The 19,093-nt window shown below is 41.7% G+C and overlaps 1 protein-coding gene across 2 annotated transcripts in view; it reads right to left on the bottom strand.

The window, feature by feature from the left end:
* Positions 1-15,839, bottom strand: part of SH3GL2 (SH3 domain containing GRB2 like 2, endophilin A1) — a 281,525-nt gene extending 265,686 nt beyond the window's left edge. For both annotated transcript variants that reach the window (XM_049618819.1, XM_049618736.1), the window contains exon 1: positions 15,652-15,839. In XM_049618819.1, the coding sequence (XP_049474776.1) occupies positions 15,652-15,696 (45 nt within the window). In that variant the 5' untranslated portion in view covers positions 15,697-15,839. The remainder of the gene's footprint in view (positions 1-15,651) is intronic.
* Between the last annotated feature and the right edge of the window lie 3,254 nt (positions 15,840-19,093).

The following is a 19,093-nucleotide window of genomic DNA, read 5'->3' as shown; positions in this document are numbered from 1 at the left end:
CTGCTCAACCTCCTCGCACTCCTCCTCTCCCGCGCCCCCCCCCACCCAAAAAGGAAGGCGGGGGGGGGGGGGGGGGGGGGGGGGGGGGGGCACCAAAGAACACAGTGCAGAATGTATAGATAATCAAGTTCCATTATATTACATCCATCTTAACTCCAAAATCGTTATTATATAGTGTTTTTTATTAATGTTGAAATCTATGAACAATTAAGAGGACCAAAACCAAAAGTTTTGAAGAAAATAAAAGCATCGGTTTAGTACACACTTCCATCAGATCACTAGGCCAGAAGACAAATTTCTTGAGACAGTCTTCAACTCTGTTTCTCAACTTACAAGTTAATGTTGCCTCCAGAAATTTGAAGAGATTTTGCAGAGACTGGAAAAACAAGCTTTACTCCAGAAATGACTTCACAGCCTATTTGTCTCAGTGCTTGAAGCACTTTTCATTGAAGCCATTAAAGAGTGCCAGACCCCAGAGAAAGCCAAACCATCCATAAAGGCACACTTGTGCCCAACCAGCAGCCACCCTCGGTGCTCCTGTTGATCTTGCCAGATATGTCCTCTCTGGGAGGAAGCTCAAAGTCACCTGCCCATCTCATTACTGAGACTGTTTCATGGTCATGGTCCTTCCATTCTGTTCTACTTTGGGGTGGAAAGAAGGAGGTAATACTTTTGCATTCATGTCTTCCTAAACGTCACATTTTCTGTTCTCAAAGCCCAGCAGAGACTATTAACAGAATTCTGCATCCAAGTTCAAAGAGTATCACTTAGAATATCTCCTATCCTCTTATTGTGTCTCTGTATCACCTCATTCTTCTTTGCTGAGATGGCATTGTCTACAGGTCTTTTGCTGAGAAGCTAAAAACTGACAGGAGATTCCTAGTATAAGGGCTGGAGGATGAGACTGAACATCTTGCACCATATTACTTAGAACATCTTGCCGAAATATTCTTCTACACTACACATGTCCTAGCTGTCCTCCTTCCTCTATGCAAAACACAGTCAAAGCCATGGCACACTCTTTCCTAAGGATGAGACTAGGGCTCTGGGGGAAAATAAATCTTTATTTAAAAGAAATGCTAGCAAAAGTCATTAGCAATATTCTTACTTACAAGGTTCCTATACTTCTTAGAGATATAGGAAAAGCAGCCATGCGTTCAGAAGAAACCCGGGCAGCACAATTTAATTCAGGGCTCTATGGAGAGCAAGACAGGCATTCAAATACTCTTAAGCTAAATGTCTAATGGAGCAAACACATTGGCTTATAGCTCTAGAACTTGGCTGGAAACCGGGTTTACTCCCAATCTTACTGATGTCTTAAAGATTCTTCTTTTTCTGGGGCGCCTGGATGGCTCAGTTGGTTAAGTGTCCAACTTTGGCTCAGGTCATGATCTCAGTTTGTGAATTCAAGCCCCTCATCAGGCTCTCTGCTGTCAACATGGAGCCTGCTTCGGATTCTCTGTCCCCCTCTCTCTCTGCCCCTCCCCTGCTCATGCTCTCTCTCTGTCTCAAAAATAAATAAAACATTTAAAAATTTTTTAATTAAAAAAAGTTTCTTCTTTTTCATATGTCCCATTTAACCTGAGGAAGTGAAGATAAGAACAAGATGATAGAATATAAAGAAAATTTAGTGATAAATATAACTTAAAAACATGAAGGAAATGTGGAAACAAATCTTATAGCAATATTACCTGGCATGTAAGTTCTCAGCTTATTTTAGCTACTATTATAGTTCTTCTTTTCCAATATTAGGCCTATTACAACTGTGTTTTGTGGCCTGCTTCTTTCATTTAGCAGTAATCATGAACATTTCCCTACACCAATAAATACGGTCTCATGGATAAAATGGCTATAGATACTCCGTAATATAGACATACCAAGATTTACGTCCCCATCTCCTATTACTTGACATTTACATTGCTTCCAATTTTTCACTACAGTAACTACCAAACTGAACAACTGTGCACCAAGTTTTGCAAGCTTATACATTTATTTTGTGGATAGATTCCTGAAAACACAATTACAAAGAAGAGACCTACTGATCACCTAAAGTGTTACAACAGTTTACACTCCCACCAGCAAATGAGAACACACATTCTTACACCCTGGCTAACTCAGACAGTTATCCTTTTAATCTATGCCAATATAAACAATGAAAAATGTCATAAGTTGCTATTTGATTTCCATGATTTTTGTATGTGTATCCTGGTCACTTGTAATTATTTCATACATTGCCTTTCCATATTCTTTGTTTTGTTTTGTTTTTACATTTATTTATTTTTGAGAGGCAGAGAGAGACAGAGTATGAGTGGGGGATGGGCAGATAGAGAAGGACACAGAATCCAAAGCAGGCTCCAGGCTCTGAGCAAGCTGTCAGCACAGAGCCCAACACAAGGCTCGAACCCATGAACCATGAGATCGTGACCTGAGCTGAAGTCAGACGCTTAACCGACTGAGCCACCCAGATGCCCCTCCGTATTTTTTTCTATTTTTTCTACTAAGGTGTTCATCTTTATCTCACTGCTTAATCATAGCTTTTAGATATTTCTTAGTTTGACATTTAAGACTGGAATAGGACTCATAGTTAAGAATAACTTGGCATTTACTGGTTCTGAAACCAGCTAGCCTGGATTAAGTCCTGGCTCTGTCACTGAAGTTTCATGACCTTGGTCAACTTAACCTCTCTGAGCTTCAGTTTCTTCATCTATAAAATAGGTCTAATAATGTAGCAACCTCTAGGGCTGTTATATGTAAGTAGTTAATGAGTTAAAATAGTACCTAGCCATGTTAGCCATGTTTGCAGTTAGGAAAGTTTATTTTAAACCTACAATTTTATGAGGTCATGTTTGTTTTTTTAATTTTTTTTATGTTTATTTATTTTGGGGAGAGAGAGAGAGAGAGAGAGAGAGAGAGAGCATAAGCAGGGAAGGGGCAGAGAGAGAGGGAGACACAGAATCCGAAGCAGGCTCCAGGCTCTGAGCTGTCAGCACAGAGGGTGACACAGGACTCAAACTCACAAACCGTGAGATCATGACCTGAGCCAAAGTTGGACGCTTAACTGACTGAGACACTCAGGCACTCTATGAGGTCATGTTTTAATTTAACTTTTAAATTAACTCTTAAAAATATGTGATGCAGGGGCACCTTGGTGGCTCAGTTGGTTAAGTATCTGACTTCAGTTCAGGTCATGCATGATCTCATGGTTGGTGGGTTCAAGCCCCACATTAAGCTCTGTGCTGACAGCTCAGAGCCTGGAGCCTGCTTCAGATTCTGTGTTTCCTTCTCTCTCTCTCTCTCTCTCTGCTCCTCTCCCTCGTGTGTGTGTGTGTGTGTGTGTGTGTGTGTGCACGCGCGCGCGCGCTCTCTCTCTCTCAGAATGAATAATAAATAAATAAATAAATCTTAAGAAAATACATGTATTTTTAAGCAGAAATAAACAGATTCAAAATATATACATAAGATAACTCCTTTTAAATATATATAAATACGGATACATAGAAAACAAGTATCAGTTGAATGCTCACTATGAGACAGGCATTGGGGACACAATGAAGGACAGAAAACACAAGGTCCCCTTCTTTATTTCCACCTGGGGGATACCAACAAAGAAACAATAGGAGCCTGCAGGGCAATGGGCCAAGTGCTACACTTAAAAGAAGTGTAATGGGCAATATTCATTGCACATGCAAGGGCATTTAACCCACACCAAATGAGGCAAAGATAAATCTCTCTGAGAAAATATCAAGCTGAGACCTTCAAGAGTAGTGATTAGTCAAGCATAAAGTGGAAAAGAGGGAAGGGAGATTTCTACAAAGAATCAGTAAGGTTCAAAGGCTCAAAGGCAAGTAAGTTTGTGTGGAATAAAGCTGTAAAAGCTAAGCACACACAGAAAGAGCTGTGAACAATGAGACTGGATTGGTAAACAGGGGCCAGATCACACTCCGAATCCTTAATGGGCCTTATAAGGGCTCTATGCCAGGAGCCAAAAGGAGCCACTGAAGAATTTTAAGCAAAGGAGCAACATTAGATTTGTTCTTTAGAAAGATCACTCGAGCTACACTTAGATAATGAATCAGAGGAGAACAAGACCAGCAATAAAATATCAGAACCTAAACTCATGCCCAAGACCATATTACCGCCTCTGCAGAACTTAGCAATTGCTGGGACTAGTGACTTGGTTGAGGTCTTACCGGTCCTCAGAATGGGAAAACTATACAGAGATCTGAAATTTCTGAGCCTCTAAGCCTGGGATCCTGACAACCATGTTCTACATAGCTTAATGATGCATGGCCTTTCACCATTTTCTAAAATGATTTCAAGAACTTCTCTCAAAGTACACCTCTGCCTCCCTTCTGAACATACACAGAACACATGACTCCGTGCTGCCCTAAGCAAATGACCTTCCCTTTTATGATACATAATTAAATACCCGGTCATGGGCAGAAAATTCCTTGATATGCCAAAAATGGCCAGCCATTTATATAATGGTCAAATTGTGGGAGGGAGCATGTTTGAATACAGTTGGTACAGACTTGTGACCTTAATAACACTGATTCCCTCGATGAGGAGAACATTGACTTTATTCTTCTTTCAATCGTTCTGATTTAGTAAGGGACAACATCCCAGTGTACTATTGTTAGGATATGTGCTGCTTACCTTATAGGTTAATCTCCTTTTTTTAACAAAAGCAGAATAAACTTCAAGCTCACAGATTTACTCCAGCAAGAGTAAACATTTCTGTATGATAATTCTTATACTTTTATTTATGAAAAGGGATAGTGGCTTTTCCATTTATGAAAATAACACAATGATTCATTTTTAAAGTTGAGTCAGTAACGTAGAGATGACACAGATGCCTAAAAGCTCATGAGGATAAAACTCAGTAACAAATCTGGGGGACAAATTACTCCACCATAACCATATGGAGCCTACTGAAGTTGACTGCCTAAATTCACTTTACTCTTTCATGGCAACTAGCAGACACAATGACATCAGACACCAAGAATTCAGATGTTATAAAAGGCAAACCAACACATATCACGTGATATCAGCAAAACTCATTGCCTCAAAAAAGTCGAGTCACAATCATCAAATTCAGACAAATGCCCTCATGGAGAGATTGTATGATAAGCTTTCTGGTTAAGATACATCCTTCATTTAAGGTTTATGGTAAAAAGGAGTCAAAAGTCTTTAAATGTGTACATCTGAGATACAGAAAGCTCAAAGAGCTTGTAAAGAAATGAAATACGTCCACATTGTTCGAGTATTTTGTGATCATTTAAATTTTACAAATAAGGACAAGCTTCCCCAGCTTCTGTTGGAGCTAGGAAAAAGGAGGTTTCCACATCTACATGAAGAAATTTAGAGAAGATATAAATGATAAGCACTGCAAGTATCTCTCTGAAAAATATGGACTGGGTTTATGGTGAAGGTAATGACTAAAAAAAGTGAAAAATGGAAATTCTGGATTTGTGAGTTTCAAAGGAACCAAAGATGCATAGAGAGTAGTAGATGACATGAACAGGAAAGGGCTTAATGGCAAACAATTATTTGTTAAACTTAATTTAAAGGGGAAAAGAGACACAACTGAGGTGCAAGGTTGAACATAAGAAGCAGAACCTAATCTATAGATAATAGGATTATCACCTTCCATGAGTAAAATCTTGATGATGGTATTAACGAGGAACATTTCCAGAAAGTACTTCCATTAGTCAGTCTACAACATGATGGAGGATAGCCACAACCAGCAAAGGGTTTGGGTTTGTAGCCACTTACACAATTTAATAAATAATATAAATATGTCCAGCAAGACACCATATGCAACATTCACTCAACCTAAAGAAGCACACCAGGGTCACTTCAGTAAGCAGTAAATGCTTACTGAATGCTTACTGAACACTAGGGTGAAAGCTGTACCTGCTCTGTAATCAATTCCAACTGGATGCTTCACCATCCAGTTACTTCAGCTCTGACATGGACCATGCCTGACTATTCTCTCCTCAGCCAAGCTGCCCAACTGACACCACACCCGTATAGGACATCTCAGGTGTCGGACCTCATCCTTCCCAACAAATGTCTGGCACTGTCCACCAGCTGCAATTAGAAAATCATTCAGGGCTATGGATCTGCAAATCATGTCAAAGAGCATGAAACTAACATAACACAGACAAACAACACGAAATGTGCCACGTGCACCTGAAGTCCTCAGTAACTTAATGAACAACTTCAAATTACCATGGAGCTGTTTGATGTGCCCACACTAAATAAGCGCATTTCAGTGTGTCTGTGTTGGCACAGGCCTTCCACAAACACAGGAACAGATGCAGGGGGAACAGTCAACCACTTTGCTCTCACTAGTAAAAATCCCTGATGCTTTGATAGAAACTTAGAATTCAAAAGGCTCCTCAATGTTCTACAGTCTCTCCATTCCAAGGTCAATGAAGCGGTCACGGTACTAGCAGCCTACCAAGCTAAGATTCCTCAGAAAGTAGTTAACAGCCTCACCTTTTACAACTGATCAGGAACCACAAAAGGAAACGTGTGTTTCACTAGGAAAAAATACCTAAATGTCAAAAAACCTAAACATTATAGGGGGAAACATCTGTAAAATATAAAATGTATTTAAAAATATATAGAGAACATTGAGACTTATAAGAAAAGCTGATTCAACAAATTGTATGTATGTATATATTTACATACACACACACACTCAGAAGCACACATACAAATGAATGTATTATAGGCACAACAGACAGCAAAGACTTTTAGCTTTTTACCACCACTCCTATACTCTGGGTACACTGCTTGACTACACTTTCCAGCCTCCCCCCTTCTTCCCTTGCACTTAGGTATTCCACAGTTTGGCTATGTTATAAGTTCCAGCCAACTGAACATAAAAAGAAGTGACTATTTTTTCTATGAACTTTCTGTTGTTGCTTAACAAATGATCATAAACTTAGCAACTTAAAAACTATATCCATGTATTAGCTCACAGTTCTACAGGCTGAAAGTCTGGGCCAGCTACACTGGGTTCTCCACTCAGAGTCTCACAAGGTCAAAATCAAGATGACAGCTAGACCAGGCTCCTATCTGCAGACTCTGGGGAAGAATTCCCTTCCATTCAGGTTGTTGGCAAAGTCCTGCTCTTTAAAACTGTGGGTCTGATGTCCCTGTTTCCTTGCTGGCTACCATCTAAAAACTGCTGTCTACTCCTAGAGCTGAGTACATTCCCTCTCACATGGCCCCTCCATCTATAACAGCAACAAGTCCAGTCCTTCTCATGCTTCCAATCTTTCTGACTTCCCCTTTCACTACCAACCAGAGAAAATGCTCTGCTTTTAAATGGGTTTGTATGATTAGATTAACCCCAAACATACAATCTCCCCTTTCCCATATAGAGTAGGAATTTCAGGAGGAACAACTTTTCATAGTGACAGGTTGACTCACACTCAAAGAAGAGGGGGCAATATGAGAAGGAGGGTCACTTAGAGCCTTAGCATCATGCCTACCACATTCTTCTTCCAGGCCTGGCCCACAGAAATCTACCATGCCTGTTCCAACATACTCTTCCCTTTGGCAATCTTGAAAACCATGTGTTAAAGATGTAAGAACCCCCAGTCATCCTGGATCCCTGAGGCAAATGATGGGAAGTAAGAATGAAAAGAGCTATGATCAGTAAACATCGATTAAGACTTCTTGGTTAAATCAAAGCATGAGGCTCTCTTACAAAGTTCAGGTGAACACAACCAAACCTACTGGTTGAAAATTAGGTATAAAAAACATCCATTGGATCAATGGAATCCAAAAAGATTCCACTTCAGTAACTAGCAAATGGGAAATCTCCTAAGTTTCTGAAGGAATTTTGTTGCCCAAATCAGCCATGAGCCATGAATAGTTAAAAGCCACTAACTGCAAGGGTGCCTGGGTAGCTCAGTCCAATGGTTAATCATGGGACTCTTGATTTCAGCTCAGGCCATGATCTCATGGTTTGTAGGATCAAGTCCCACGTGGAGCTCTGCGCAGACAGTCGTGAGCCTGCTTGGGATTCTCCCTCTCCCCTCCCCCTACTCACATGTGCACATGCACACTCTCTCTCAAACTTTTTTAAAGGAAAAAAAAAGCCTCTAACTGTAAAAACAAAAAACAAAGCAAAAAAATAAACAAATATTAAATAAACAGGAAGCCAACGAAAGAAGCTATACAGCTCCCGAAGAGGCCACGCTCCCTGTCACCCTCTTTAGATTTTGGCCAAACAGCAGAAAGAACAAAATAATTCTTCCCTGATTGCAGAACCAGGGTAAAACCATAGAACTTCCTCTCTGTAGGGGTTGGGACCTCACAAAGCTTACCCAGAATGTGGTATCATTGTATGGACAATAATTGCCATGGCTCCCATTCTTTCTTTCTTTCTCCAAATGGGAGTGGTCACTGAGGACAGTATTTCCTGAACATGAAAAAGCATAGGCAGACTAGTCACGTGTGCCTAACAAGCATTGTACTTTGATACTGAGATATTTCTTAGCACTATGGAACTGCTCCAATTAAGATCTATGGGGAAAGTTCAGTTTGAATTATAACAAAGACACTTCTATATCTTATTTTTATCTTCATTTTTATTATTTTGATATTTTTTATTGATATATCAATATATTTGATATATTTTATTTTGAATTATATTTATCATTATTCAGAAGAGGCCACAAAATCCTGCCTAGTGGTCCTTCAGAGACCCGAGCATCTAAGCAAGCCTCCGAGGAGCTTGCTGGTTCTCACAAATTATAGGAAGCTTTTCCACAGTCATCCATACCATATAGAATCTGACCTGGGGCTGGGCAGAGGGGAGTGAGAGCAAACCAACTAGAACATCATATTCAGAAGTTGCATTAAATGTAAAATCTTCATAAACAGTCAATTTATTTCACAAAGCATCAGACTCAGTTGATGATTTAGTGGCATTTGAAAATATTTTATCGATCTTCTACAAAAACATTTACAGGGTCTTACAATGATGACATTACAATAGGTATAGCTGTAGCTCTCAATCTTTATTATCTATTATAGACCACATAAATCACTTTTAAACATCTGGACTCCAAAAGGATCAGGGCAATAAAGAAAATCTAAACCAAAAAAAAAAAAAAAACTGAGAAAAGTTGTATTGTAAAATTTTGTTTCCTGCCGCCTTAACGTCCTCACATACAACGAGCTCGAGCAACCCACCCAGGTAACCAAATGCACCACTGTGATAAGGTGGTCCCCAAGACAACTACATTTCTCAGGCTGCCCCTGACTATGACCTAGTAAATTCAAATGCACCAAGGAAATACCCTCTGCCTTTTCTTGTGTTCTCCACCCTGACCCTAATAAAGACCCTTACCCACTGGTCTTTGTACTCTCTCTTGGCTACCACCTGTTTGGCTGAGCCCACTCCCCTGGCCCTGCTCATATGTGGCCCCTTGAGTGTGCATTGTCTCCGTCTCCCTCAAACCTGTGAGTTTAATAAACTTTGTTTTCCTGAGCCTCTCCTGGGTCCCCTCTTGGTGCCACACTCAACTCATCATCATCACACAGAACATAACAAAGGTATAAATGATCAAATGAACAGAAAGGGGAAAAAAAGAGAAGTCAAGAAAATCCTCTGATTTCTTACCCTCTAGATAGAATCCTGCCCATCTGGCCTTAACTTGTGAAGGAAAGCCACACCACTTTAAACCCTAGAGCTGTTCTTAAACTCTGCCTCCCCCAATTCTCCTTATTTGAATGATTCTAGTCCTCCTCTCTCACTTCCTCAAGCTGCCCACTCTAATGAAAGCCCTAGGGTTGCATGAAGGCCTGGGAATCTGAGCAGCACAAGGGGCTTGGCAGAATGAACTCTGCTCTGCAAGCTGAAGCCCTCCCCGCTACCGGCATCATGCCCCAATACTAAGTCTCTCTCTCTCTCTCTCCCGCAATGACATTTCTCCTCAAAACACTCACCATTTCCCCCCACCAAGTCTTGATGCATTTTCAAGGGTATTTATAGTTAATTTGGGAGATACATACTTCAAAATTTTCCAAATAGAAACCAAAGTTCATATAAACTCAATTTAAAACATTAAAGAATCACTGTGGGGGAAAAACCTTGCAAAAAAATGTCACTGTGTCAACAACAACAAAAAACTTGATCAAAGAGAATCTCAGTCTCAAGGGAAATTATTTTCAGCAGCCACTTTCATTTCAAACTCCTCCACAGGTCCATTTGCCAAGTGTATCAGTAAGTCAGGGCTCATTGACAACCTACTGTTTTTTGTTTTTTTTTATTTTTTGCATGGTTCAAGTTATCTTATTATGCAAGCGTAGCACTCTCACAGACATTATCTCATTCAATTCTGACACCTTTGGAAAGGCTTTTTATATTTGATCGCCCCTACAAGTAGTTTAGAGATAGTTTCATTTTGAGCAGATATTCTAAAGCCCAGTAATAAATTGATGCAAGTGATTGTTATTGTAAGAACCACCCCATTCTCTCCTGATGACATGATCAATTTGTTATAATGCATTTTTACTTTGGGGGAAGGGAACAGGATTGGGATTAGGAATTCCTCTAAGAAGCTGATGATAAGGGGCACCTGAGCGGCTCAGTCAGCTAAGCAATCAGCTTCATCTAAGGTCATGATCTCATGGTTCTGAGTTCACACCCTGCATTGGGCTTTCTGCTGTCAGCACAGAGCCCACTTCGGATCCTCTGTCCACCCTCATGGCCCTTCCCCCCTCCTCTCTCTCTCAAAAATAAACATAAAAAAAAAAAAAGCTGATGATAAAAAAAAAAGAAGCTGATGATGAGTGGCTCGGTCTGTTAATCATGGAACTCTTGATCTCAGCTCAGGACTTGATCTCAGGGTCTTGAGTTCAAACCCTCATGTTGGGCCCCATGTTGGGCTCTGCACTGAGCATGAAGCCTACTTTAAAAAAAAAAAAAAAAAAGCTAATGAAAAAGATTATGATAGGCTAAAAACCTCTCCCTCAGAAAAATGCACATATAAAATGTGGCATATAATTTTAGGAAATATATAGTCCTTCCAGCCTCTTATTGACCCCAGGTAAGAACCTGACAAAGAGTGCATGTATAGAAACCCTATGTGAACAAAAAAGTTATACTCGAGATTTTGAAGGCAGCAGAGATTTTACTGCTTTAAAGAAAGCATTTAAGGAACTGAGAACCTCACTCAAAGTTATAACCAATTATATATTTCATTAAATACCTTAACAAGTTTGAAGTCTCACCAAATCAATAAATGCATAAACAGATTTATGCAACATTCTCCCAAGCAAAACATCTATATAAAATACAGCACTTTAAATATGATGAAAGCATGAAGAAATTAGTTAAACGGAAAGGCATAAAATACCAGTGTAATTAAAATTTTCCAGTTGATGAATCTGAGTGGGACAATAATCATGCACCAGATTATATCATAACATACAGCCTAACCAAATATTAGTTTCTATCATTAAAAAAAAAGATGTAGTCTATAGTAGGTATATATCCTAACCAAATTTATTGAAAAGAAGAAAGCATATCTCATTCAATGCAATATAAAGGTGTTATTTATAGACTTAATTGTCTTTTTAATGCTAAATCAAATGCAGTATTTAGGAGAACAATGTGGTGAATCCTTTCACGCAAATAATAGCTGTTATGGGTTATGTGCCCCCTCCAAAAACTTATGTTGAAATCCTAATCCCCAGTACCTCAGAATGTGACCTTATTTCAGAAATAGTCACTGCAGATGTAACTACTTAAGCTAAAATGAGGTCATACTGTTGTAGGGTGGGTCTCCAATTCAATATGACTGGTGTCCTTAGAGAAAGGGGACATTTGGACACAGATAGGAAAAAACCATGCTAACATGAAGACAGAAATCAGGGTGATGTGCAAACAAACCAAGAAAAGCCAAAGATTGCCAACAAACTACTAGAATGTGGGAAAGAGGCCTGAACAGACTCTTGCCTAAGGCCTTCAGAGGAGTATGCCCTCACTGTCCCCTTCATCAAGACTCCAGAAGTGTGTGACAATAAATTTCTGTTGTTTAAGACACTCAGTTTGATACTTAGTTCTGCACAAATGCCAAAACAAATACAATGACCTAATAAATTTTACTCTGTAACAAACTTACACCTGTTTCTACAAAGCAAGGTACATCCACAACAAATGCTTGATAAAGTAAAAAAAAAAAATAATAATAAGTGTAGAATTTATAATAACAGCATGTTAACTGGAAGCAGACAGCTATTTTTACCTAATATGCTGCCAGTTTAAACCAACAAGTGAAAAAAATTGACATTAATCTTGCTAAAATGAAATCTCAATATGAGTAAAACTCACTAAAAGTAGAATACATGCTCATTTGCCCTATTTTACAGTAACAAAGAGTACCTTATTTTTTCTAATTGTATCATAAATTATATCTACAGGCAATAAAGTAATAAAGCATATTAAAGTAAAAATATGATCAATTTTTGCTGTTAATATATTCTCAACCTGAAAGTCTTTCCCGCTCATTAAATTGTCTTTAGCAAAAGCATTTTTTCACCTCCAAATATCAGAGATATTGAAAATAACTGTAGGCAACAAGGTAGAAATAATCAGTTCTAAATCAAGAGAACAGTCTTGACACTTCTATTCAGAGATTTCAAATCAGTGGGCAAACTTTAAAGGCATACTGCTTTATTAATACAAATATCCTGCACTGAAAAAGCAAAAAACTCAATTTCACAGAAACAAGAGAAACGTTTGCCTGAAGAGGGGCCCTCCACTTAAGAATACTGGCCACACATGGGTGCCTGGGTGGCTCAGTCAGCTGTGTCCAACTTCAGCTCAAGTCCTGATCATCCCCTTCCTGAGTTGTAGCCCCAGTTCAGGCTCGCTGGGCTCTGTGCTGACAGCTCAGAACCTGGAGCCTGCTTTGGATTCTGTGTCTCCCTCTCTCTCTTGCCCCTCTCCTACTCACACTCTGTCTCTCTCAAAAATAAGCAAACATTTAAAAAAAAAAAAAAAAAGGCAACATTGGCCATATAATCTAGCATATCTATTCTCGAAAGGCAATAATTCTAGGTGTAAAGCTTACTTTGTAGGTAAGATCAGGTTCACGGAGCTGGGTATGGAAAAATGGCTTAAAAAGTAGGATGTGGCTATTTCCCCTAGTATCTTTGTCACACGCAAACACTATCACTGGCTTTACACACCCTTCAAATATACACACGTACACAAGAAGAGTAACCTTTGCCAGGGGCTAGGACTGTGCTCCATTAAGTTATGGATAAGATATCGTGTGTTGTCTCACCTCTAAAATGAATGGCTTTTCAGTAAAAAAAAAAAAAAAAAAAAAAAAGACTCCGTGACTTTGCATCTGAATCAGGTGTGATGAATACTACTCTTGTCACAAGCAAACCTCCTCCAACAATCTAGAAGTCTTTCACATCATACAATTCTAGTTTTTTATTCTGAACTTCCGTGTTACATATAACTTCAGTATTTGGCTGAAATGAAGCAATCTGATCGTTTTTTTGTTAAGGTAACAAAACCAAAAAGTCTAGCTTCCATCGTTTCCTCAAGTGTCATTATTACTAATACAAAGGACAGAATCTTACACTGGTGAAATTATCTTTAATGTTAACAGCATTTATTGAACACTTATTATGTGTGTTCTAAAAACTCATCTGCACTCCCATCAATTCTAGGAAGTGGATACTTAACCCCATTTAGCAAAGACACATTCAAATGTTAAATAACTTGTTCAAGATCACTAACAGCAGAGGTGGGAGTCAAGCCTTAGCCTAATTGCCTTTTAAGGCTCCAAGATTTGCAGCAGAAGTCCTCAGAATCAAAGTGAAGAAGGGATGCGGTGTTGGTAAATCCAGTGCTGAGGTCTGCTTTACAGCAGTAACAAATACCTGAAATTAAAAAGGTTAGTGACTTCAAAGAAGTCCTAAGAATTTATGGTAGCACCTGTGCTGGTCTGTAAACCTGAAGGAACCTGAAGTATGAAGTTATTAGAAACCCTCCATATTACACCAATAAATATATTTACATTCTGTCAGAGATGACTCAGAAAGATCCAATTTGAAAAGCAAAAACAATAAAATTAATGGGTATTTGTACTGAAATCATCTTAGTTTTCTCAATTTTCCAAACTGACAGATAAAACTGATTCTAAAAAGGCAGGGCACCTGGGTGGCTCAGTCAGTTAAGTGTCTCACTGCAACTCAGGTCATGATCTCCCTGTTTGTGAGTTCAAGTCCCTCATTGGGCTCTGGGCTAACAGCTCGGAGCCTGGAGCCTGCTTGGGATTCTGTGTCTCCCTCTCTCTCTGCCCCTCCCCCGCTCCTGCTCTGACTCCCTCTCTCTATAAAATAAACAAACATTAAGAAAATTTAAATTAAAAAAACTGATTTTACAAAGGCAAGCGGATAGTGATTGACATAGCATGTGGACGTACAGGAGAGGAATGTCGTGCTGCATCTGTCCCCCTACCTTAACCAAGATTCTGTAAAGCACAACCCTCACCTCTTTTGGATGTGGTTTAAAATAGGATTGTTACTGTGGTAGCCTAGGAAAAACCTCACTACTTCTGAGAAATTATTGAGAAAGCTCAGTATTAATCAAGGCTAATCTATAAAAAATATTTAAGGCTAAATTATGAGAAACATTTGAAGAAACCAACAAAATCCTTAGCTAAAAATCCCTTAAGCTAGAACTGTTTCAGAAGGATAAAAAAAAAAAAAAAGTAACCACCCTCATTACATAAGAAATAGGTCACATTGTAAGTATTCACCTATCTTTCCCTATGTAAAATTCTTCAACAGAGCCCAAAGAGACTTAAAGTATTAGAACCTGAATTAAATAAGTTGTAATCACAGCTTATTAACCCCACAGAGAAATACAGGCACATTCAAGATGTAAAAGCTTCACTGAAAATAATACTTAGACATATATGATGATTTGGTTATGTTAAGGCTACAAAACCCATGGGAAATGTTTAAAGACACAAACTGCTGGTCAAGCCTCGGCCTCAAAGGAGTTTCACCACCGAGTTCTCCAGGGAAAAGTTAATGCATGAGCTTCCCTGAAGGAAGCCTCATCCTCCTATTGCTCTGGCGCCTGGGGACAACATGGAAGGAGAGATTCAGAAAGCACAGTGGAGGAGCGCAGACGGCGGACATCACCGCAGTCACCCCCGGTGCGGGCCACCGCTCGTGCCAGCACTTCCCGGGACAGCTGGGGGCACCAACACCGCAAGGTCACCGGGTAAGAGACGACTTTACATAATCTCCCGCCGCGCCGCTGGGGCACCTGCACACCCGGGCGACGGTGCAGCCGCGGTCCCCTCCCAGACGCTCCGGCGCGGGGCGGTGCGGGGGCGGCGCGCGGGGCGACGAGGCGGGACGCCGGGGACTCGCGGGCGCCCGCAGCGCCGCACCTAGCCGGGGGTGGAGGACGGAGGGCGGGCTCCCAGCCCCGGGACGCTGCCGCGGCGGGCTGGGCGGGTGATGCGGAGGGCGGCCGGGGCGGGCTGGGCACAGGCCGGGGACCCCGCGCTGGCTGCAGGCGCCGAGCGCGCCCCTCGCGGCTCCGTCCGGGACCACCCCGGGCGCACCTGTCACGCGCCTTACCTGAGTGGCTTTGTGGAATTGCTTCTTGAGCCCGGCCACCGACATGGTGCGGGAGGACGCGCGGGCGCTGCGGTGCTGGTGCGGAAAGAGACGGCGGCGGAGCGGGACCGGAGGGCCGAGCGGGGCGGCGCGCTCGCCAGGCGGCCGCTCGTCTTGCCGCCGCCGGGGCTGTGGGCGCGGGGGCGCGGAACGGCGCGGGACGCGGGCTCGTGCGGAGAGACACCCTGACGTCAGGGGCGGGTGCTGCGGCCTCTTAAAGGGAAAGCGGGAAGCCCCGCCCCGGGCGCGGGGCTGGCGGGGCAGGTGCTGCGGCGCGCGCTACCTGTGCGCCTACCGCGGAGATCCGGCTCCAGGGCAGCCGCGAGCCGGCTGCGTGCTTAAAGGGCCGTGGGCGTTCTCCCAACGCGGGAGTGGGGTTCGTGGCCCCGCACACTGCGGACCAGTCGCTGCAGCTTGGCAGCCCAGGCACGGGCGCGACTCAGGTGACTTGCTGGGCTTCCAGGTAGCCGCAGCGGCGCTGCCTGAAGCTGGCCCATCTGCCCTTTGAGCCTCTCTGCCTCCTGGAAAGGAGGTGTTCTATCTGGGGTAATTAATAAGTCATTGCTCCTTCTCTGCCTTGCGCCCGCTTGGTTGGTCACAGAACACATTTCTCTGCCCTGGTTCCTGGTTTCAATACTCCAATATCCCTTAAGCCTCCAAAACGTTGCGGAAAGCCAACAAAATGATTTTTCTTTTTTTTTTTTTCTTTTTTTCTTTTTTTCTTTTTTTTTTTTTGGTCTGATAACGCTTGAAGAAGAAGGAGAAGAAAAAAAACATTTAAAGCCTTAAAGCTGGTCAGGTAAATAGAATTGAAATGGACTATTACTCCAGTAATAGCATTTTAATCCTGTGATTATAGACAGAAAAGTCCAAATGTGAATTTGGTATTCACTTATGATAGTGGTTTTAGGATTTTCAACCTGAGCATTACACATGAAAAAGCATAATACTAAACTGTGCAAATATTACATACATAACAAAGTATGTATGGCTGGGCTAAAGCCAAATACTGATGGAATTAGGTTAATTTGTAGCACAGCAGCACTACCATGGTTTCTGTCTTCTGGTGATTAGCCATTTACCCTGATTTGTCTTGGACTGAGAAGCCCATAGAAAAGAACTTGAACACTGTCCCCACATGGGGACCAAATCTGTAAGAGAAGGCAGAGCGACAGAAAGCAAGGTAAATGGATGAATAAGGAAATACGTGGCAGCAAAGGAGTTCTAGGAATTTCTTTTGTTGCCTCCATGACCTCTGCTACCTACTAACATAGACTCCCTGGCCCATGTGTATTTTATTTTTTGTCATCAAAGGTGTGTGAAGTTAAGTTGCCTGTTTCATTCCTACAAAAAGCCTCACTGAAGTTTGGGTACGTATATTCTCTTTTTTGCAGTCTCACTGAAGCAATGAGCAGACTCAATTCCCAGACCTCATGATCATAGGGAATGGTGGCTCCACACACTGACCATACATACCCTGGCCTCGTAACCTGCAGATTTCTTACCAGCTAAAGAGGCTACAGAGTAAGCTCTGGTGATCTCTAGGAAATTGTAATGGAATGTCAGGGCAAGGGACAATCTGTGTCTCAGGAATCAGACAGGGAAAAACAACAGTCCTGCCAAGAAATAGGTGGGGCTACTAATCCACCAAAGTTCAGGACAACCTTTAACAAGACTTGACTGAGGCACCATGATGTAGCACAATGACTCACACCTCTAAGGCCCACCATGGGGATTCCCAGATTCTTGACATTAGGAAATTCCACAATAGTTTGTACTTACTGCAAATGGAGGTGGGGCTTTAGATAAGAGAGCTTTGGGGGCTAGTGTTACAATGACTGCTTTTGTACTCTAACAGTTTAGTGAAGCCTGCACACGCGCGCGCACACACACACGCACGCACTCATGAAAAGAATGCATAAAATGCTAATAATGGTTGGGCTGGTGGAGCAGTTTTCAAACTTTAGCATGCATCAGAATCCCCTAGAGGACTTGTTAAAGCAAAAAATTCCCACATTCCCAGTTTTCCATTCACTAGTTCTGGTTGGGGCCCAAGAGTGGGGCCCATTTCTAACAAGTTCCCAGGTGATGCTCTGCTCTGGTGGCCACACTTTGAAAACCAGGGGGCTAGAGTAGGGAGACTAGGAATTAACTTTTTTCTCTCTTCTCTCAAGTTTTTAAATGATTTCTCATCGCTTGTATAACAGAAAAAGTATTCTATGGTTTATTTTACCTGCCTGCTCCCAGATCTGAACATAAAACATTTGCAAAGAAGGATGGGCCTTAGTGAAGCTGTTAAGAGAGAGAGAGCAACTACTCTCCAAAGAACAAAGGACCTGGGGTCCATGAGCTCTGGTCTTTAACCATGACAGGTGTGAAATGAGGACCTGATGAATCTCCTCAGGACTTCAAACACTTGCCGGAAACACAAATTAAATGAAAACAAGTCTCTCTCTTTCCCTGGTTCTTCATCTACCAACTTTGAGCACCTATATTTCAAAGGAACTACCTTGGCAGAAATTGGAAGCATGGTCAATTCTGCCAAGTATCCCCTGGGTCTCATGTAAATCCACTATTTCTATCGAAGCCACCGTGCATACGTATAAAGACTTTTGAGATGTTACCTTTCAAAGAGGTTTGTTGAGGTCCCCCTTCTAGCAGGCAGCAGGGTAGGAGATATGGGGGGATGGTAGGGTGAGATGCTAAGATACATACCAACTGCATCTTGAACCCCAAGGAGCTTCCAGACCAGTAATTCAGAAAGCCCTTTTAGACATTTACTGTGACCTGAATGCAGAGGCATGAATGCACCAGACATTGGAAAATGTCAAACATGAGTGCCCTCTTTGGTTGCAAAGAAGCTGCAGCACAGGCTTCACAGAGAAATGCAGAGGCATAATGCAGGGAAAGGGGAATCAAAGGTCAATGAGGAAGAACTTTGTTTCATAAAAGGTTGTTGTAATTCAACATGCTGCCCTCTCCTCCCCTGAGATCAAATCAATGTAAAATGGTAAATAAACCTAGATGGCTCAGGAGAGGTCCAATTAAATGAAACCCCCACACAGCAGCACCTCACTAATTGGACAGGAAATTCATGGTCAGCAATAATTCCATCACATCATTCATGCACTACTTCTCCCTACATTATGCCAAAGCTTCTGGCAAATACCGGACCTCTAGTTTGCACAGAGCTGCTGCATCCCTGGCACCTTTCAGAGGGCCCCTCGTTCCAAGGTGGCAGGGGATAAGCCGAAGCTCTCATCTTTCTGCCCTTCAGCCCTGGATCCCTTTCCTCTGGCCCACTCAAGGGCAAACTGTTCCTGAATTTATGTGGAAGCTCACTGAGTGCAAGAAACATAGCAAAACAAAGGCATTAAACCCTGACATTTTATTTTACAGATGA

The sequence above is a fragment of the Panthera uncia genome, chromosome D4 (genome assembly GCF_023721935.1).
Source record: "Panthera uncia isolate 11264 chromosome D4, Puncia_PCG_1.0, whole genome shotgun sequence".
NCBI classification, from domain to species: Eukaryota; Metazoa; Chordata; class Mammalia; order Carnivora; family Felidae; genus Panthera; species Panthera uncia.
The sequence above is the reverse complement of the archived record's forward strand: the minus strand, read 5'-3'. Positions and strand labels throughout refer to the sequence as shown.